Source organism: Idiotropiscis lumnitzeri, chromosome 13 (assembly GCF_059441095.1).
Source record: "Idiotropiscis lumnitzeri isolate Australia: NSW breed Sydney's pygmy pipehorse chromosome 13, RoL_Ilum_1.0, whole genome shotgun sequence".
In the NCBI taxonomy this organism is placed as follows: Eukaryota; Metazoa; Chordata; class Actinopteri; order Syngnathiformes; family Syngnathidae; genus Idiotropiscis; species Idiotropiscis lumnitzeri.
The window spans coordinates 2,928,675-2,951,107 of record NC_142403.1 but is presented as its reverse complement, the minus strand read 5'-3'; the positions used below and the strand labels follow the sequence as shown (position 1 = coordinate 2,951,107).

General features: G+C 41.6%; 1 protein-coding gene across 1 annotated transcript in view; it reads right to left on the bottom strand.

Annotated features, from left to right (window-relative positions):
* Positions 1 to 22,433, bottom strand: part of LOC148324044 (glypican-5-like) — a 48,831-nt gene that overhangs the window by 19,262 nt on the left and 7,136 nt on the right. Inside the window, exons 3-8 of the mRNA XM_088313373.1 lie at positions 11,923 to 12,473; positions 9,897 to 10,079; positions 7,637 to 7,797; positions 7,397 to 7,456; positions 7,173 to 7,295; positions 1,313 to 1,433 (exon numbers count right to left, since the gene is read on the bottom strand). Of these exons, the coding sequence (XP_088169499.1) occupies positions 1,313 to 1,433; positions 7,173 to 7,295; positions 7,397 to 7,456; positions 7,637 to 7,797; positions 9,897 to 10,079; positions 11,923 to 12,473 (1,199 nt within the window). The remainder of the gene's footprint in view (positions 1 to 1,312; positions 1,434 to 7,172; positions 7,296 to 7,396; positions 7,457 to 7,636; positions 7,798 to 9,896; positions 10,080 to 11,922; positions 12,474 to 22,433) is intronic.

Genomic DNA, 22,433 nt, shown 5'->3' with positions numbered 1-22,433 from the left:
CTGAACGTCATTATCAACATATGCTTGCAATGGTGACATTTAAATGTATGGCATTAAGCAGCACTTCACTCAAGTGGTGATAACACATGATTGAAAGCCAAATGAGGGTCAAGACACACTCACAGACACACATTTGTCCTTCTAAAGTTGCGAGGACTGTGCAGACATAAAGCATTTCTGGAATCGCACTAATCAGAACTAAAGGCCCATTTACGAGTCCCCCCAAAACCAGTCTACGACGTTCCTGGGTAAAGTAAATTATCACTGTTTTAAAGTGGTGTTGTAGCGACGAAAACCAGATCATAAATCTGTTCATTTTACAATGTGTCGTTTAAACACGGCAGCCACTTGGTGTAAAGACTATCTATAAACATCTATGGGTCGACGACCACTTGCCTGAAATGGATGTGTTTTCCTTCCTTTTTCTAAACATATACACATAACACATAACCCCCAGCATTTCAAATGTCTCGTGCAGCTTGTCAACTTGTTGCCATTTGAACTAAGAACGAAAAAAAGAGGCCAAATCGCAGCAGTTAAATTTTGGCTACGGGCGGTCACGGGATTAATAGAACACCATGCACATGCAGCGGCATGAATTATTATATATAATAATTAAATATAATATAATATAATATATATATATATATATATATATATATATATATATATATATATATATATATATATATATATATATATATATATATATATATATATATATATATATATATATATATATATATATATATATATATATATATATATATATATATATCTGTAAAGGGCAGGACGGTGGCCCGACGAGTTAGCACGATGGCCTCATAGTGAGAGACAGCATCGGTCGTGGGTTCGATCCCGGCTCCGGCCGTCCTGTGTAGAGTTTGCATGTTCTCCCCGTGCCAGCGTGGGTTTCCTATGGGTACTCCGGCTTCCTCCCACATTCCAAAAACATGCATGGCAGGTCGATTGAACACTCTAAATTGCCGCTAGGTATGAGTGTGAGCGCAGATGGTTGTCTCTGTGTGCCCTGCGATTGGCTGGCAACCAGTTCAGGGTGTCCCCCGCCTACTGCCCGAAGATGGCTGGGATAGGCTCCAGCAACCCCCGCGAGCCTAGTGAGGAGAAGCGGTACAGCTAATGGATGGATGGATGGATATATCTATCTATATATATATATATATATATATATATATATATATAGACGTGTTCTAATTACAAGCTAATTTGTATACACCATATTGTATTGTATTGTATATATAAAACATTTTGATAGTATCTTGTTTTTATGTGACAGGAATCTTGCGTTTACCTGTGTAAACTGCTCCAGTCTTTGTTTTGCCGCCCTTAGGACAGGATCTGTATTACGGATGATAATTTCAGGGTTGTTCCTCTGGGCTTCCAAAGTGCTGCCCACCACACGACCTGCATAACTAAAGAGGATGCGGGAGATATACAATATTATATTATGTTATTTGGGTCATGACTTAATAAAACTTATAAGAATTTCTCAGTTAAGTCAGAAACTTAATCATCGGGTTATTTTTCTGAAGACTTCACAATGACTCTTATCAGCTGCATCAAAGCAAGACCAGCTTGATCACACAACACAAAACAATATTTACATGATCAGTGACATCAATAACAAAACTTTTTATTGACTATGTTTACATGCAGTCAATATTCAGGTAAAGGCCAAAATTCTGGTTTCTGAAACATTCAGAATAACTAATGATGCTTTGAAATGCATCGAGTCTCGAACAAGAGTGGGCGTGCCATTTCCAAGAAAATCATGTGACCGATGACAAACAAAACTTTGGATTGTGCGTATGACGTTACTGATTTATTCAACGTGTCGTTACTCGAGACCACGCGGCTGTTGTCAGCGTTTGTTGTGAGCTTCAAGTTGGCGAGTTCGAGAGTCACTTTGTGCGAAGAATACTTGTATGTGCGTGTAGGATTTGCACTATTTATTTTCCATTGTGACCAGTGTAGTTATTTTATCATTACAGTATATTTGCTTATTGCAAATCAACATGCATGTAAACTGAGTTTGATAGAGCGTCTTCCAGTCCCAGCGACCCGGGTTCAGGTTTGAGGAGGGGGCTAGGTGACGATGACTGAATTGGAAGTCGCTGTCTAGAATCTGCATCAACTGACTGGGACAAGATCAGAGGTTGACCATGTCCTCTGAGGCGCTTGTATGGACATTTCGGTACTTACCCACTTCACCAAAGGAATCTTCCTACAGCGTTTCATTTGATTTAATGGACTTTGACATGATTAAAACTAACATTGTATCGCATCATATGTGCAAAATGTTGCCCGCTCAGCCTCCTTTACAGCCTGGTAACCCCAAGTTGCATTCTCGCATCTGTGGCCCCTTCTCAAGGTTTCTCATTTTCCCCCTTTTTTTTTTAGCTGTTTTTTTCCCTTGCCTTCCAGTAGGTTAAAATCACGAGATGTTAACTGTGGCAAATGTGAGATTTTGTGTGATTAAGTCTGTCTGAGAGCCTTGTGAGTGTAAGCAGCTAAGGTAATGGATGGATGGATGGAAGTACTTGCCTTCCAATTACAACGACATTAATGTAAAATACAATATGCAGAGGTGTGCATTTTACGAAATTTCCCAGGTCCATCATTCGTCACCTGCCTGCAGCCTGGGTGCCGTCTGTCTCTCGTCAATCTGTCATTTATTTCAGGTCAAACCAACCTTAATCGTCAGTTGGCCAGTCCGTCGCCAGTCCGTAAGGTAAATTTGTCAGTTAATCCGGCAGAAGTTCATCAGTAAGTCAGTCTTCTAAATTTTCAAATTATCTGTATTAAAGAGCATTCATGCTATGACAAATGTTCAAAATGTGATTGAGAAATAAGCAAAAATAATACATTAATTATAACAGACTGTCAATGGGACACATATCCGTGGAGATATTTATGGGCATATTTTTCAAAGAAACAAGAGGGAAAGAAAATTATGTAAAAAGTTTCCCATCTAAACTGCTGATGATGCAAATAAACCATAGAAGACATAATGGGCAAATGAGGGCTGAGATTGGCTATAAAACCAGAGCGCTATCGAGTGGGACAAAATGAATGCCTTCATCTGTTATTGATTAGTGATTCAGTGAAAGTGACAGGCAGGGCAGCCTGTAAATTGGACGACAGTTATCAAGGTCACTGCAATCTGCGCTACAAAGCAAAGGAACTGCAATCGGTTGAGTGAGTTTCACTATGAAAGATGTAATGCAAAGATAAATAACTTATGCAATCAAGCCTGAAAACGTAATCTCAATTTTAAATGAATAAATAAATTATATATATATATATATATATATATATATATATATATATATATATATATATATATATATGAACACTATATACGCACACAAAGAACCACTCTCCTGCCTCATCCCCTGCAGCAAGTGTTTGAAGTGTTGGCGATGTGCACCGGCAGACACACAAGCAAGCACAAGTAGAGAGGAAATTATTACATGATTAGAATGGAGATAGACATCTGCTCCGAGGGAGTGTGATAATAACTGTTGCATTGTGGATATAATTCCATTCATGGCAAACTAACACTTGAGGGGAGCAACAACATTATACGGTACAATGGGTGTGGCATGTCAACCGATAAAAAAAAAAAAACAGCGGCAATGGCTTGGTTTTATCAAAATCAAGATGAGCCTTCCCTCTAGTGGAGTGAATTTGATATTACACTAGTTTTAACACAGCCGCTCCACAGTCAGAAACGAAACCTTAAAGCACACGTGATCATAGGTTTTGTTTTAACCAAAGAATTACAAGAGCTAAAACCTTCTCACTTGTGTTACTTGCTCGCATACTTTTCCATCAATTTGTAGCGTCACAGTTGGTTTATTCTCACTGTGCTTTTTGGACAAACGAATTGGGTCAGAGGCTGGAGGAGATGAATGGAGATCTGAATAGAAGCGTGGAAAGTTGAATGGTGAGTTGAATGCATGGATGAATGGCTGGAGTGATGAATGAAATGAGCGAAGATTTAAGGAGGTCAGAGAGCTGCGAAGTAGCCACTCCCCCAAACGTGTAAGAAAGTAAAACACACTCAGATTGACAGGATATCATCAGATTTTTTTTCCTTCACAGAAATTTTATATACTGAGATAACAGCTGACTTGCATTTACTGGACATATACTTGCCAGCATGACATTCAGTACACATGGTCAATGAAACATAATGTCGAATATGCATTATCAGGTTTGATTCATTTGATTGATAAAGTGAGAGAAGTATTAGTGGAACAACATCTGTATCTTTAGAGGTGACGTTGGCAATTCCATTTCTTTGTACTGAGAGCTAAATGCCTCCACCCTCCAGTTGCCAATGAATCGATCAATACTAAATTCAAAATGTTATTTTTAATGTTGCTTATATTGTCCCCATTGGTGTGAATAAATAAGTGTTTTTAGAATTTACTCTCACCAATACCTAACAATAATACATCCATAAGGCAGTTTGTTACCATTTTATTTTTAATAAAATTGATTGTTACGTTGCTAAAAAAATATTTCTTGTCATTAAGAGTTTTTTTTTTTAAGTTTCAGGTTGCATACCACATTTTGATATTGATGATAAATTTAGTCACTAAATCGAGCGCTTTAAATATAGATACATTAAAATATTCAACATAAACCACAAGTGTTTTAAGTTTTATTTACAAGTTATTTTAACTAATTTTACTCACCTGATTTCTCTGTCTTCTATATTTAAAAAATGCATGAAAATTGAGAATGTGTGCATACAGCACTTGTTGGATCAGTTTTATAGTAAACTAATATTTACAGCTAAGGGCGGGACGGTGGATGACTAATTAGCACGTCCACCTCACAGTTCAAAGGTGCAGGGTTGGATTCTGGGTTCCAGTCTTCCTATGTGGAGTCTGGATGTTCTGCCCGTGCCTGCATGGGTTTTCTCCGGGTCTTCCGGTTTCCTTCCACACTTCCAAAGACATGCATGGCATGTTGATTGAACACTTTAAATCAGGGGTGGGCAAACTTTTTGATTGGGGGGGCCACAATGGGTTCCAAAATTTGACAGAGGGGCCGGACCAGGAGCAGATGGATGGAGTGTTTTGGTAACCTCACCTCATTGAGACAAAAAATACATTTAATTTTAAATGAAAATGGACCAAATGCATTACAACAAAATAGTTGTCTTTGATACAACATAATATTTAGAAAATAAAACATCAACAAGGTTTATTCAATTCATTTTTTTCAAGTTCGGCGGGCCAGATTAAAACGTTTAATGGGCCGCATGTGGCCCCCGGGCCGTAGTTTGCCCACCCCTGCTCTAAATTGTCACGAGGTGTGATTGCGAGCGCGAGTGGTTGTTTGTCTTTGTGTGCCCTGCGATTCGCCGGCAAGCAGTCCGGGGTGTACCCCACCTACTGCTTGATGTCGGCTGGGATAGACTTTAGCACGCCTGCAACCCTTGTGAGGAGAACCGGCGAAGGTAATGGATGGATGGATGGATTTGCAGCTAAAATAAAAAAATGCTCAACATCTTTGCCAATTTTCGGATGTTACAGACCAAGCCACTAACTGAATCAAAATAAATTTTTGTTTGTGAATATTTTTGCTCTGCCAATTTGAACTGTCCTTTTTTTATTAAAGGGATGGAATTTAAACGTTTTTTTTCCCTCCAAATTGTCGATTCATTGGCAAAATAATCAACTGATTTATCAATTATTAAAATATCCGTTATCTTCATTTGCACTTCCTCCTGAGATATTGTTTGAAACCTCGCCATGGCAAAGTACTTTTAATCAATTAATTGTTAGTTGTCGTCTTGTTCTAAGATGTCAAAACGTGAACAGCATGATGAAGAGGACTGCAATTCCAACTGATTGTTGAAATGTACTGCTCAGTTCATAGAAAACAGCTTCTTGTTAGAGGACAGCAAGTTGTGCAAAATCTATTGAAACTGAGAACAGTTGGACATGTATATTCAAACATTTAGAGCGGGACAAATTATGTTCACAAATTATGTAAAGGCTGTGTAGTGCATTTTAGGTTCATCCTGAAATGTCATCTGAAAGCCGAATAATTCTAACTTTTGGTGAGTAATTACCATAGCAATAATTATATTGACTTACCAGAAAACAACGCAGAGTTTTGTTCATGTGTTTTGTCAATATTTATAATTATATGACGTATCGACTGAAATCATTCTAGATCAAAACAAATTAATGGACGTAATGTGTAGTGTTTTAAACGGAATCATATTAAATCAAGCTTAGCATTGCATTGGGATTTGGGGAATATTGTTAAAAGTATTTGGACGATGATGATTTAACAACATAAAATGAACAAGTGTAAATTTGTATATCTGTGTAGTATGTCATTTTAATCTTCTCACTTTCTCATTCTATAATTATAGCGTTTTGGAAATAGTGTGTCCTTGTTTCTGTGTTGCTGTGGAATGACCCGTTCAGTTTGTGTGTGTTTGCGCATTTGTCTTGCTACAAGTTTAGGCTGCCAATGTAATCACCATTAGAAAGGCGACAAAAACAAACTCCCCAACCTCCATGGAGCAGTCATTGCTTAAACTGGCACACACACACGCACACAAACACATATAAATAATGATTTTTGCATCACTTCTGCACTCAAGCATGTGGCGACTTTATGATTTTCTGTCACCATCATATCCAGTCGCTAACCTTTATTTATACCACTCATCAGTTTTTAATTGTTGATATGTGAAAGCAGCCAACTATTCTATTAATGGTGTTGATTTAATTGCATAACATTGTTTTTAAAATTTGTAAGTCTGAGTAATATGCCATTTTTCTCTTATCTTTTAATTGTTGTCTAATTATAGGGTTTTGGAATTGAGCCCTTCATTTGACAGTTTGATAAATGATAAAACTGTGGGTCAGTCCACATGTGCATGTGTGTCATTTTTACAAAATATTCACCAATCTCAAGTGTTGAAAATGATTCACTCTTTTTGACGATGTAATGTTAATGTTTTTTCGTCTCCTGAAAATTGATGATTTTGGAGGGGCAAGGATTGTGAACGATGCCGATGATATTAAAGAATTTAATAATGGCATGCTGTCACTGTTAACATCAAAGAAAAAATAACTTTAAAACCTTAGATGTGATTTGATGCACATATTTACCTCTCTACTACGTCTTGACCACTCCAACACGTGTGCTGCTCAACCTCCATTTCACTTTCACAAAGCATCTCCGGTAGCTCTGAGAAAAACAACTCGTATCGCTGGATGGAGCCCTCAAACTCCCTGAAACATACATATTTCTTGAAGGAAGTTTTTTTTTCAAGCTGTTGCACTTCATTATCTAGCAGGCTCTCACTTATGGAACGAAATGGGAATGACTTTACCTTGATAATTTTTTAAGACTACGGCTTTTGTCACCTCTCGCTCCTTTGAGAGGGAATGACCTAAAGAGAATCACATGCAAATTATGAGATTTATAGCCTCTTTTATGGTCCATAATGCGATATGATCATTGCATTTTGCTCAGTGGTCTCTTTGAATTTTGCAATTATATTTTACCTCCCAACACAAGTCACCTCAGATTTTACAAACACTATTACCAATTTTCACTTTATGCACCTCACCTCTGAGACTGAAGCTGAAGACTTGGATAAGCACCAGAGCCCATTGAGTGAGAGGTCATGGATACCCTCTTTGAGGGTCTTTGCGTCATCCGGGCAGTGGGTGTTGGATGTCCACTTATCATCACGGGACCAGCTGCCAGTGACCCACACACCTTCTCCACCTGAGAAGACCAATGAGAATGGAATAAGACTCATGATTCAGTTTTTGAAAGGCGTAAAGTACAAGATGATGCAGTAATCTCCACCACATACACATACACACTTGCACATGCACGGACACACACACACACGCACACACGCACATCTACATATCCAATTCATCTCATCATCACTTGGGATTGCAGAAGATGAACATTCCAAGCTGAAAGATATCCAACAATGGAAATTGTTGACAATACTGTTCATAAGTGTGTCCTGACTACATAATTAAAGTTTCTGAATACAATTAGATATCGCTACATGATTGAGATAACATATTACAAAATAAGTGCAAGCACTGTGGCATATATAAAGATAAAGATAAAGATGTCCTTTAATAGTCCCAGAATGGGGAAATTTGCAGTGTTACAGCAGCAAATATATAGATATTAGCACATCTGCCTCACAGTGAAGAGGTCCCGGGATTTGGATCTTTACTCAAACCCTTCTGTCACTCCCCCTGGCCCTCTGGCCGTGATCTCTGTACCATTCCGGTCTTGACCCTAAAGCCTCATTCATAAAAATTGTCAAAAAATCTTCAAAAATGGGTGTCCGGCCGAATACATTGTACTGCTTTGTGATTCAGCACTACGGGATATTCCCTGGAGTTATTGATTTAATGCACTTTTGTTATTTCTCGTTAACACTTTGCAGTGGTGTAGAATTGGACTTTACTACTTAAACGTCGACAATGGTTTAGAATATTACACAGTATTTGAAATTCATGTATATATTAATTATATAAGTTTCTGGTTGAAATGTGTCATGATCCGTTTCTGTCATGCCATGTTGTTTTTGTTTTCCCAGCTGAGTGGGGGCGTTTCCTCCAGCGCTCGTTCTTGGTTCATGTCGTCATGGCTGGAGAGACGCGCCCACCAGCCACGCACCTGTCTCTCGTCAACCCACTGATTATGCCACTATTTAAGCCTCCTACGCTGACTACTATGATCCAAGTGGTGAATTATAGACGTCTCGGTCTTGCATTCTGCATATGGTTTTTCTGTTTATGTATCTCCGTTTTCAGTTCAGGTTTTTCTCGTTTTGGTTCTCGTTCGCTCCAATTGTTTTTTTCTTGCCCTTCCGCGGTAAGCAATTTATGTTTATTGTATTCCTTGCCTTCTGCAAGCGCTTTTTGTTCCGTCGTCATTTTTTCCTGGTGTGAGTTTTTCCACCCGCGATTTTCGTTTGATCTCTGTCGGTGTCGCGTGTTGATTATTGATATAGATATATAGTGCTATTGTGTTTTTCATTTGTAATAATAAATACCTTTGTTAAAATTATATCTCTCTGTGTCTGCGCTTAAAGAGTCCCGCTACTATTTTCCAGCGGTCCCTGGAAAATATCCTAACAAAATGATTCACCGTCTACAATGGTTAGGGCTACTGTTCCTGAAATTTTGCGCTGAGAATATGTAAACGGGTAAGCAGGTTGGATGTTAGCATTGGCTTGATGTGTAATGAATGGAAGGCCTAATCAAACATTTAATGAAGTGCTATTCTCTTATTAGCGCGATTACTTTTGTGTGTGTTTGTTTACTTCCCAGGAATCTACTCCACTCAGTCCACAGTGTTCTCGCAAATATTGGCCGGCTTCTCTATTGCTCGTTGCAACAGTGTGTGCGGGCTGTTTGTGTGTCGTCTGTGTGTCCAGAGATTAGCCACAGAAACGTTCTCATCACTCAGAAACAAGCAGCATTCTGGGTATTGGTTGTCCTGCCAACCAAAGCCTTTGTCTGATGCTGGATTTGAATTCACACAAAGACTGAAGGAAAGCCCAGATTCTCAAAAGAGTGAATCTGTTTTTAGCACATCTAGGTGTGAGGCTTTTTTAAGGAGGTCCAACTGACGATCTGAAACAAACCCACAGCCTTCGTGACTCTGTGTCCGTAATTCTAATGATAGGATTATATATGGAGGTGAGCATGATAAGGTTCATTCTGGATTACAATGGAACCCTGATATTTGGATGGATTTTCTGACAAATCTTTAAGCGTCTGCAGCCGTCTGTGAAACTGCTCTCAAATGCTTACGCCACCGATCCCGGTTTTCTCTGGTCTACTTACAATGGCAGTGATGCGTGGACCATGCAGCTGGGCGTGCAGGATGGCATCATTCACATGATTCCGGACCGCCAACAGCGCTAGCTCCATGCTGTTGTGGTTGCTGCTGGTTGCTAAACTTGCAGCTAATCTTTGGAGCAATACAACCAAACTTCTCCAGGGTGCAGCAAGTTCAGATATCCCCACCTAACAATAAAGCATGACAATGAGAAATGAAGATTCATCAAATTGGAGGATATGAGGCTAAGAAAAAATATTAAGAGAACTGTTTATTTTTATTTTTTTTAATGTTTTAAAATTCCAAGTCACACTGTGTCTGTTTAATTTCCAGGAACAGGAAGTCCTCACATTGAGGAGAAATGCAGATAGAAGTGATGAAAGTCAAATTTTGATCAAGGTTAAAACAACTCAAGAGGACATTTTAGTCCGAGCATACTAATTATGATTAGCTATTGATACAAAGAACACAAGCAAGGAGCTTCCGTTATCATTAATGCCTTTATATCAGCCAGAAATAAAAATAAAAGTGAAGTAAGTGCAGAAACTTAACAAAAATAAAAGTGAAATAAGCGCAGAAACACAACAACACTGCCCCACATCAAAAATAACTGCTGAGTCTAAAAAAGATTTAAAGACGCATTTGCAGCATCAATAAGCAATTTTAAAGAAACCACAGCATTTTAAACAACCTTATCCTAAAAACAAACGAGGACTATTTTACTGCATAAGTCAGTGCTACTAAATGGCCCTCCCACCTGAGTTCATTAAAGTAGAGAGGGTAAGGAAGGAATATTTTATTCATTTATTCATTTATTTATTCATCCATTATCTATACCGCTTCTCCTCACTAGGGTCGCGGGGGGTGCTGGAGCCTATCCCAGCTATCTTCAGGCAGTAGGCGGGGGACACCCTGAACTGGTTGCCAGCCAATCGCAGGGCACACAGAGACGAACAACCTTCCGCGCACACACTCATACCTAGGGGCAATTTAGAGTGTCCAATCAACCTGCCATGCATGTTTTTGGAATGTGGAAGGAAACCGGAGTACCCGGAGGAAACCCACGGAGGCACGGGGAGAAGATGCAAACTCCACACAGGATGGCCGGAGCCGGGATCGAAACCACAACCGCTGCTGTCTTTCACTCTGACGCCATCATGCTAACCAGTCGGCCACCGTTAACCGTTATATTAGTTATATTTGACAAGCAGAAAAAACTTGGCATGTATTTAGTAAGAGAGGTCAGTTTCATCATATTCTACATGTTATGCATATATATATATATATATATATATATATATAAATATATATATATATATATATATATATATATATATATATATATATACATATATATTCAAACGTGTGCTAACTTGAATGTAATGAGCAAGTAAATGAGAGAATGAAAGAAATACTCCCCGCACAAACAGGATTTGTATTGGAAAAGAACGCCAAGTCAAGCAGTGTTTTTTAACATAAATATACAAATAAATAAATACAGAAATAAAAGCATTACCAGTACGCTGAACGGGAGGTAGACAGAAATGTGGCGGGCTATAGTACCCACTCGCCCTGGTGGAGCACCGTGCATGGTTAAAACTTGAGACTTATGACTTGCACAAGTGACTCCTACCTCTGCCAGATAGCAGGATGACCAACTTATTCACTCATCGGCGAATTAAAAGAGCCCTCGTGTGCGCTCGTGAAATTATCCTCAATGAACTGTAAATATCACAAGCCACAGCCACTTGCCTTCTGTTCACTACCAGATTTCCAGTTGCTGATTAATGGATTGATACCCTGTTGCTGACATTGCATTCACTCCCAGTGCTCACCTTGGCCTCTCATCGAGACTCTATTTATGAGTAAATAAATCAAACTCTTTGTTTTTAGGAAAGGTGTCTGCCCAAACCGCCACATGAACATTTCCCTGGAGCCAAAGCATAATCAAAAACTAAGTCACTCAGTATGATAAGTTAAGTGGCACTCACATACGAAAACAATGCATCTAAAGACTTAGGGTCAACTTACCAGGCATCCTCTCATAACATTAACGCAGAGTCCGGTACAAGGCCTGATCAATGTCAGACCTCTGCAATGGGAACAATACTGCATCCTCACTAGGCCCCGCCCACACTCTCTTGATAATGTTGCCTTTTCTGTTGCATCCACGACATCTCCAGCCAATCTTAGCAATCGACTCAGTGTTCGGCCTACTCCCAGTGCTCGAGAAAGACCGGAGACCAGGAGTCCAGGATGGGGTCCAAAGGGGCTGATGTCCTGCCGTGTCATCCGCAGGCAGTCTTCATGACTGGGTGAGGAGGAAGAAGAAAATTGTCCGGGTGACATGTGGCCAATACCAGGGTTGAGAAGCCGGCGGTAGACTAGCGGGAAGAGGTCATTGAAAAAACTCCCAACTGCGTGTTCCAATGAGGAATTCGGGTCTCCCGAAAGATGGCGATTAATGTCATGGAAAAGCTGAATCACATGAGGCCGACATTCTGATGCAAGGCTGGAGTAGGCGCTGTCAAACAAGGTGCTGGTCAAATTAGATGAAAAGGACACGAGTGAATCAAAGGTGTCTGGAGAAAAGAGAAGACGGGAGAAAGTATTTAGATCCTATTAACAAATGCATTTGTTATGATCATCTCATACAGTGCTGCTACCTATTATTTTATTATTTTGTTTAAATTTATTCTGCATATTTCCTATATATATATATAATTATATATATATAATTATATTGTAAATAAACTATAAATTTAATTTCTGCTAAACAATTGATGCTGTTGTTGATATTCAGTCCTGTATACTGCATATAGTGTCCATTTGTTTGTGTACAATTGTACCGCACGTCTGCATTTATACGATCTTCAGTGCTGCGAAAAAAGTATTTGCCGATCTCAGATTTTTTTTCTCGCATAGGTTCCCAACTTAAATGCTTAATATCATCAAACAAATGTAAATATCAGACAACGTTAACCCAAGTAAACGTAAAACGACATTTTACAATTATTTTAATTTCTAGGTTTATTACTGCCCTCCAAACGTAATTAACTGGTTGGGCAGCAACAGCTTCCCAACAAGGGAATGACCTCCTCGCGGTCTTAGGTTTGCCTTCGGGCCACGGACAGTTCCCAGTCAGCAACGATCAGTTGGGTTTTTCAATGGGTCTAAATCTTCACTTCTTTTTTACCCAGATGGTCATTGCTCAACAGCAACAGCCATCAGAAACAGTTGAAATCAAGTTTTTTCTGTGACTGGCAATGACATCACATCTCTGCTGAGCAGTGGTGCGCACTCAAGGTCTTCAAGGCCTTCTGTGCTGGCCTAACATAATCAAGAAATCATGATCATATTCTTCACATTGATGTCATATGATATCCTAGTGTTGTAGGTTATTTTTTTTTATCCAATCCGAATTCAGCTGGCTCGTCTTGCCAGGCAGATTTCATAATACCAGAAGCACGCACTATACGTCCGAGGCCTTCAGATACAATCGTGTTGGCGTCAGTTCTGTGAGAGTGAGGGGGTTTTGCCGGTGCGATAGCCAATCAGATCACGTGTTGATGACATTAAGGCCCTCTGTCAGAGCTTACGTTGAAGGAGATGTATGCGTATTTTGATTGCATTCTCACTCGTGAGGGGGCAGCGCTTTTTCGGAATCAACACAACAGAAAGTTGTAACTGGTGACCGTTCGAAAATGTAAAATATATTCTTGCCTTTTTCAAACCACAATGGCCAAAGGAGGGAAAAGTGTGGATTTAATTGCAGACACACTTGCGAGTCCATTTTCAAAACGGAAATTTCACGAGATGCTAGGTTGTCCAACACTCACTTAGTTCTGTGTAAGTGTGTTTCTGTATTATTTGTCCAGCCGTGGTGTCATAAATGATGGTATTGTGAGGGTTCTTTATTCAAGTCGGACTAAGTAGGACTTCACTGAAGGACGACGAGTGAAATGCACAGCCCGCTACTACTGGGGTGATATTTTGGTCTACGCTTCCTTGCAAAATTGCTTTAAATCAGCAACAAGGGAGCGTTGCTAGAGCATGAACGACCTTTTTTTAGGTCATGCCACAGCATTACAATTGGAATCAAGTCTGGATTTTGATTTGACTCCAAAACCTTCTTCATGAATTCTTGTTTTAAAGCCATTCAGAAGGTGATTTGTTGGTGTGTCGTCGACCTCATGATTTAATGGTTAAGAGGAGAATTAACGCTTCCATCAATCACAGCAAATCACCCAGGTCCTTAAGTAGTAAGTAACCCTAGACCATCACAGTCTACCACCATCTCTGGCGTGGAAGTCTCTTCATCATTGTTGCGTTAGTAACACTTAACTGAGGCGAGGGAGGTCAGCAGTTTACCTTCTGGATTATCAGGTCTACTGACTCTGCTCCTTGAGCCCCGCCCATTTCTTTATTTCTTTCCATTGTGTGTGCGTGTGTCATTGTGCAGGATTGGCGAGACCAGTGGTGCTGGGACCAGGTGCAAAATATCTTCCTCACTGTTTACTAAACATCACCAGATCAACACTCACTATCATGAAGTTGTGCATCCAACAATTTCAAGTACTATTGCAAAGTATTTTCTGATTCTGACCCTGCCTTGCATTCCCCAGATTGTTTTGTCTTGCTCCTTGCCTGCCAGTCTTGCATCTTGCACTTTATTCACTTTCTCCTTCCTTTCTGACAATTTTGGAGGCACTCTTCGGAACATTCACGACTGTTCTGTCGTTTCTCCATTTGTGGATAATCGCTCTCGCCGTTGTTCACAAGAGTCCTAAAGTTTTTAAAAAAAGGGCTTTGTAACCTTTTCCAGACTGATTGATGTCAATTGCTTTATTAGTCTGGTGTTCTTGATTTTTTTTTTAGATTGTGGCATTTTGTTGCAGATTTTTGAGAACTTTTGTGCAGACTCCATTTCAATTTTAGAAAGGCTCTATTTAAATGATTTTTTAATTGAACAGGTCAGTGGGTAATTTGGCGTTGGTGTGGTCAATCAAAATCAACGCAACTTTCAAGGAAATAGCCACAGTTAATGCATGATTTTTAATTGGGATAATTTTTTTATACACTGAGCCAGATAGTGGTGAATATTATTTTTACCTTAAAAAAAATCACAATTTAGACAATGCATTTGGTTTACATTTGTTTTCAAAATACTGAAGTGGGAAACTTTGCAAAAAAAGAGAGATAATTTGAGTACACTGTGAATAATTTTACTTTTTTATTTTTTATTATATATATATATTTTTTATTATTTGAAATTATTCTTGTGCTTTGCTGCTGCTGTTGTAATTTCCTCAGGACGCCATCGACACTGTTCTGCATGTTGTGCTGGGCCACCTGGAACAACAGCAGAGCTATGCAAGGATGCTCTTTGTGGACTACAGCTCGGCATTCAACACAATCATCCCGGACATCCTCGTTGCCAAACTGGACATTCTCGGCCTCCCCGCCCTCACACGCATCTGGATTAAGGGCTTTCTGACCAACAGACCCCAGACTGTGTTGCTCGGCCCCTACACGTCCTCCACCCGTACGCTGAGCACCGGTTCCCCTCAAGGATGCGTGCTGAGCCCTCTCCCATACGCCCTCTACACCTAGGACTGCAGCCCAGCCCACGGCAACAAACACCATCGTCAAGTTTGCCGACGACACGACAGTGGTCTGTCTGATCTCGGAAGGTGACGAGACAGCCTACAGAGAGGAGGTCCAGAGACTGACGGCTTGGTGCGAGGACAACAGACTGCAACTCAACATTGCAAAAACAAAGGAGATCGTCATCGACTTCAGGAGGAACAAGACGGTGCCGCCCCCCCTCTGCATCGAAGGCGTGTGTGTAGAGAGGGACACACACGTTCAAGTTCCTGGGAGTGCAGATCTCCGATGACCTTTCTTGGACACACAACACCACAGCAGTGGTAAAGAAGGTCCACCAGCGTCTGCACTTCCTGAGAGTCCTCAGGAAATTCAACCTGTACAGGAAGCTGCTGCTGGCCTTCTACCACTCGTCCATCGAGAGCCCGCTGACGTACTGTGTCTCCACCTGGTACAGCGGCTGCACTGAGGCGGACAGAGTGAGGCTCCAGAGGACAGTCAAAACAGCGCAAAGGATTATTGGCTGCCCTCTCCCCTCACTGTCGGACATCTACACCGCCCGGTGCCTCAGCAGTGTCATGATCCGTTTCCCGTCATGCCACGTGTGTTTGTTTTGTTTTGTCAGCTGGTCCGTGGGCGTGCCTCCTGGCATTCTTGTCATGCCATGCTGTCACGGCCGGAGAGTCACGCCCACCGGCCACGCACCTGTATCACGTCAAGCCCTGATTACCCTGTCTATTTATGCCTCCGACGCTGAGGAGTCAGCGTCGGATTATTCCTTCCATTTTGCTCACGACCACGTTTCCACGTCTGTGTAGTTCGCTCATAGTATTCTTGTTGCTCGTTTGTTATGACCCTCGCCTCGCCAATCGACTACGCCTCTTGCCCATTGTGTTACGGATCCCTTCGCTTGTTCTCTTTATGTTACGCTCGGTCTTCCTTGTTTGTGCAAGCGTTTTTTGTTCTCGTTACCTTCTTTCTCCTGGAGCGGATTTTCCCTCCAGCGCCTTTTGTTAGCCTTTGCTCGTTCTGCTCCCTTTGTTCATTCAGTTTCGCTTTGTTAATAAACCCTCTGTTAATTACCTCATCTCCCGTGTCCGCGTTTAAGGAGTTCCATCCTCGCTGCTTTTCCGGCCTCGGCTGGAAAAGCAGCCAGTCCTTACAGAATAATCCGACCAACATGGACTCCGCGGACGCGGCGAGAGTTCACAGAGCCTTGGCCAGTCAAAGCGAGATGGTGGGACAGCAGGCGGCGGAGCGTGCGGAGCTCCGCAGCGCCGTTGGCCACCTGGCCCATCGCCTTGAGACTCTCGACACCCACCTTGGCAGCCTCCTGCCGCGGACCGTCGGGGCCCTCGAACCGACGACTCTCGCGAGCGGAGCCTCCCCAACCGCTCTTTATGGACGGGAGCCAAATTTACCACATCCCCCTCGTTATGGGGGGGAGCCCGGCACATGCGCGCAATTCATCCATCAGTGCCGTCTGATCTTCGATCAGCAACCGCTCACTTACGCTCACGACAGCGCCAAGGTGGCCTTCATGATGAGCCTGTTGATCGGCCAAGCCAGCGCCTGGGCCGTGGTCGTGAGCAACGCGCGGTCCGACCTTCGATCGTCCTTTCCCTTGTTTCTGGAGGAATTCCAGCGCGTTTTCCACCACCCGGTTCAGGGGAGGGCGGCGGGGGGGAAACTCCTCGACTGCACTCAGGGCAGCCGATCCGTGGCCGATTATTCGATCGCCTTCCGCATTTGCGCGGCGGAGAGCGGGTTTAATGACTGTGCCCTACGGACCATGTTCCGGCGTGGACTCAGTACGGCCATGAAAGACGAGCTCGCCGTTCGCGAGGACGCCTCTTCCCTGGAGGAGCTCATCTCCCTGGCTATCCGCCTGGACAATCGCCTGCGAGAGAGACGCCGGGAAAGGGGAGCGGAGCTGCCACGCACCGAGGCTGCGCACCAGCCGGCCGCCCCCCTCCGGCCTGCCGACGAGCCGATGCAGCTGGGAGGGGGTCGGCTGGATTCGACGGAACACCAGAGACACCTTCGTTCCGGGGCCTGCTTCTACTGCGGCGCGTCTGGTCACCGCGTGTCCTCCTGCCCGGCACGTCCCCCACGCGGTTCTTCGCAAGCAACCTCTGACGAACTCTGTAAGTCACCCGCCGCGCCACCCGATCCTTCCTTCTCTCGTGAGGAGGAGGCCGACGACCCGCCGGCTGACCTCGGGGACATGGGGGGCTAAGAGACTTGAACTGAGCGGAGAGGTAATCGGCCCGGCCACCCGGTTCAGTATCCAGTCCCTAGTGGACTCCGGCGCAGACGATTGTTTTATTGACCCCGGGTTGGTCGCCAAGTTAGGCTGCACGGTCGACACTCTCGCAAAGCCCAAGAGGGTTTGTGACCTCGACAGACGGCTCCTGGAAGAGATCAGGCAGGTGACCCCACCTCTTACGTTAAGGCTATTAGGCAACCATGTAGAGAGACGGTCGTTTTTCGTTATGCCTTCCAGAGCGGCTCCTATCGTTCTGGGGCTTCCCTGGCTACGGTACCACCAGCCCGTCATAGATTGGGACAGATTGTCGATCGACAACTGGAGTTCGCATTGTCATGCACATTGCTTACGCGCGGCGGAGGAGGGGCCGAGCCCCCGATCCTCAACCCCCGAGGTGATTTGCCTCAGAAACGTGCCCCAGGTTTACCATGACCTCAGAGGGATTTTCAGTAAAGACAGGGCCCAATCCCTGCCTCCCCACCGCCCGTACGATTGCACCATAGATTTGGTACCCGGCGCGCACCCCCCGTCGGCGCGCCTATACAAGTTGTCTCAGCCGGAGCAAGCGGCCATGAAGGAATATATCTCCGAGTCCCTCGCGGCGGGGTTGATTAGGCCGTCTAAGTCCCCGGTATTTATGCCTCCGACGCTGACTCTTCAGCGTCGGATTATTCCTTCCATTTTGCTCACGACCACGTTTCCACGTCTGTGTAGTTCGCTCATATTATTCTTGTTGCTCGTTTGTTCTGACCCTCGCCTCGCCAATCGACTACGCCTCTTGCCCATTGTGTTACGGATCCCTTCGCTTGATCTCTTTATGTTACGCTCGGTCTTCCTTGTTTGTGCAAGCGTTTTTTGTTCTCGTTACCTTCTTTCTCCTGGAGCGGATTTTCCCTCCAGCGCCTTTTGTTAGCCTTTGCTCGTTCTGCTCCCTTTGTTCATTCAGTTTCGCTTTGTTAATAAACCCTCTGTTAATTACCTCATCTCCCGTGTCCGCGTTTAAGGAGTTCCATCCTCGCTGCTTTTCCGGCCTCGGCTGGAAAAGCAGCCAGTCCTTACAAGCAGGGCTCTCAATATCGTCAAAGACAATACCCACCCAAACTCACACCTGTTCGACCTGATGCCCTCTGGAAGGCGCTACAGGTGCATCAAATCAAGGACTATTAGACTGAGAAACAGTTTCTTTCCAAGAGCCATCTCCATTCTAAACTCTCACACACACACACGACCACCCTTACCTTGCAGAACAGCAACGTGATGTGTTTTTATATACCCTATTCAGTATTATTTCCCATTGCACTAACTATTCTCTTATTTATCTAATTTATATATTTTATTATTGTTGTATTGCACTGGAGAGGGGAGCTCTCTAATTCGTTGCACACTTGAGTACAATGACAATGAAGGGATTTCTGATTCTGATTCATAAAGGTTTGGAAATTACAACAGCAAAGTGGACAGTAGTAGCACAATAGAATAATCATTTCAAAAGAATAAATATATTCCAACATTTTTGGGATGTGTATTTGTTTCCAGTGCACCTGTATTTGCCAATGGAATGATGACAAAATATATACAAAAAAAACATCAAAAATGAAACATAAAATGGTCAATTGTGTCTTAAATCAAAAGTGAAGGTCTGCATAACAGAAGTAGTTTGGCAAGTTTATGATCAGTTATTTTGTCTTTTATAAATGTGACAAAATGTATGATAAACAGACTGGAAGGCAAGCAGGTGTCAAGAAATACTTAATACTGTCCCTTTAAGAGTTTTCTTTATAACATAAACATGCACATCTCAACATTTTATACTGTCATGCCTGCCACATACTTTTTTGCTGACAGTTTACAGTGTTTATCATAGCTGTTTACATAGCCCTGAGTCAAACAGCGAATGCTTACAAAGTTGGCCGATTTCTGCACCCTAGAATAAACACATAGTGGTGTTCTTCATGGTTGAAGTACTGTATATTTTAACAGACAAAAACACAGGACAACCCTGATATGATTTTCGCCTGGTCAGCAAGTCCCTTCACGAAGAAGTCTTCTCCCTCTAATGCTGTGTTTTCATTATTCTGTCCACTTTTCATTCATCCATCCATTATCTGAGCCGCTTCTCCTCACGTGGGTCGTGGGGGTGCTGGAGCCTATCCCAGATATCTTCGGGCAGTAGGCGGGGTCCACCTTGAACTGGTTGCCAGCCAATTGCAGGGCACACAAAGACGGACAACCACCCGTGCAAGTGCAACCACTTGACGCAATAAAATTGAATAAATTCACACATTTTCTTCAGTGTAATTGTGTATTGGAGTATAAATAAACACTTCATTCTAAACTCTTCTTCTTTACTGTTTATCCTAACACAGTGTTGTCACTGCATTAGCGATTATGAAAGAAATGCGTTGCAGTTGACGATGTGGTCAAGGTTTTCAATAAAATTGTGTTCTTTTAGTTATCAAATATCACTTTAATTGTTTAAATAGACCCCAGCAGTTTGGTTTTATAGAGTAAATAAGTTTATCTGTCTATCTTTTTTCTCCTGTCAAAACTCTCTTTACATGCACAGGCACACATATGCATGCACACACCCGCATAGTCACACTCAAATGTGAGTATACACGCAATTAAAAAAAATAACTCAAAAGCACTGGTCGTTACATATACTTCAATCTAACATGTAACGAATAAATTGAACAGGCTAAAAACAATTACATTTTTCCATGAAACCTAGTTGACTACACATTTAAATAGATATATTCATATTGATGAGAGTAACATGAATGAAGGTCGAGGGATTCATGAGATGTGCATGATGTGTCCCAATGAGCGAGATCTTTACGGATTTCAATTTTAAAAGCCAAGTTTGCGTAATTGTTGATAGTTGCTAAGCTATGAAAATGCAGTCACAAAATGCAGAATAAGTGCAAGCCAGTTGTACTGCTTTCATAAAAATATCGGCATTATTATATTTTTTTGCACTCTGAAGTGCTGACATTTAATTCTGACTTGAGAGTTGAATAATAAATGTTATCATAATTCACAATTGTTTTATCTCAATTTATTTTACCAAAGGTTCTCTCATGGAGTATACAATTAATATATTCAGAAGTGATTTATTTATGAAATTATTATTAATTTAAATTATTCTCATTTTATATCATTATGTATACTGTTACTGTGAAGGAATGCAATTGACACAATTTTTGGTTCTGTACTTGAAATTGAAAATTCTAGTGTTGATCTAAAATTCTGGAAAAATATAAAAATGGATTAAAATAAAAAGAAGGGTGTGAAAAGATGAGAAAAAAATAATTGAAACCAAGAAAATAAGATCCGAATCTGAAAAGATAAAACATGCTGGAAAAAAATAAGACCTCAAAAGTCAAAATGTATATGGAAGTGAAAAGTGAAAGTAAATAATGTGTTTAAAAGAGTTTCCAAAGTGAATCAAAGTAATATTTAACAAAGGTTTTACACAATTATCTTTTTATTTTCCATACATTTTTTTTCAAAATTCAAGATCAACACATAACTTTTAAGTTTAAACTTTTTTATTCTATTTTTTATTTTTATGTATTTTTTCTAGTACAAAACATTTGGCCTTAATGTAACTCCATAAATCTTGAATTATGCTTCCAAAATGGTTAAAATTGTTAATTGACTGTTTGACTGTTTGCCGTCTACAAACATTCAATCTCATCAGCAGTATGCCCAGACCACGGTTTGGCTTTTTAATGGAATTGGAAACTAAATAACTCACACACATTTTAATCAAATGTGTCATTTCCATTTAAGTAAATGTTAAAATTACTTCTTGCAGGTCTCACTAACCTTGGAGTGAGTTCAAATATTATACATACTTTATACAGTCCAAAATACGTTACATATGAAGTCATCTTGTTGCTAATTTTCACAACCCAATATTATTTATATACACGTGATAATGAGCCCAATCGTATGACCTGCCCTATTTCTTGCGACTCTAGCGACTGTTCCCTCCCATCTGCAGTGACTGTACGCCAATGGTGTATGCCTCTGTTTGAAACTTGCCATTTCAACATGCTGATGTCAATCGAATGGCATTCTGACTCACACACATAGACAACTGGGAGAGGCAAGGCGCAGAGACACCTATTTATCGGTGACTTTCAGCACCTCGTGGCTCAGTTAACATACATGTCTGTTTGTTCAAACAACTTTGTACAGCTGCAGCCACCTGGCTAGCCACATCATAGGCGATTCGTCATTGTTAAACGCAAATCATCACATTTCAACAACAGCATATTAAAAGTGTGTTTGCACGGGTTTTTTTTCAGCATCTTTTAATCATGTTAATGAATTACGCGAACAGATAAGGTTACCTCAAAAGCAGGGGAAATCAAACGAAGACAAAAGGATCGAATGCTTTAAGTACTAGGTGTGAATGTCTGGCCTTTATGTTTGCATGCCCATGGCTTGGCAATAGTTCCTCAAACACAAACAGCATCAAGTGACAAGGCTAAAACTCCTGCGGTCATGTGACCTTCTCTCCAGTCTCACTGATTGGGTGACAGCTGTGATGTGGGTGATAGGGCAATGGGGTCGAACAGTGCTAGATGAAACGCATGCAGATGGCACATACATGAGCACACACACCAGGGATTTGGTCAGGGTGTAAACGGAGCCT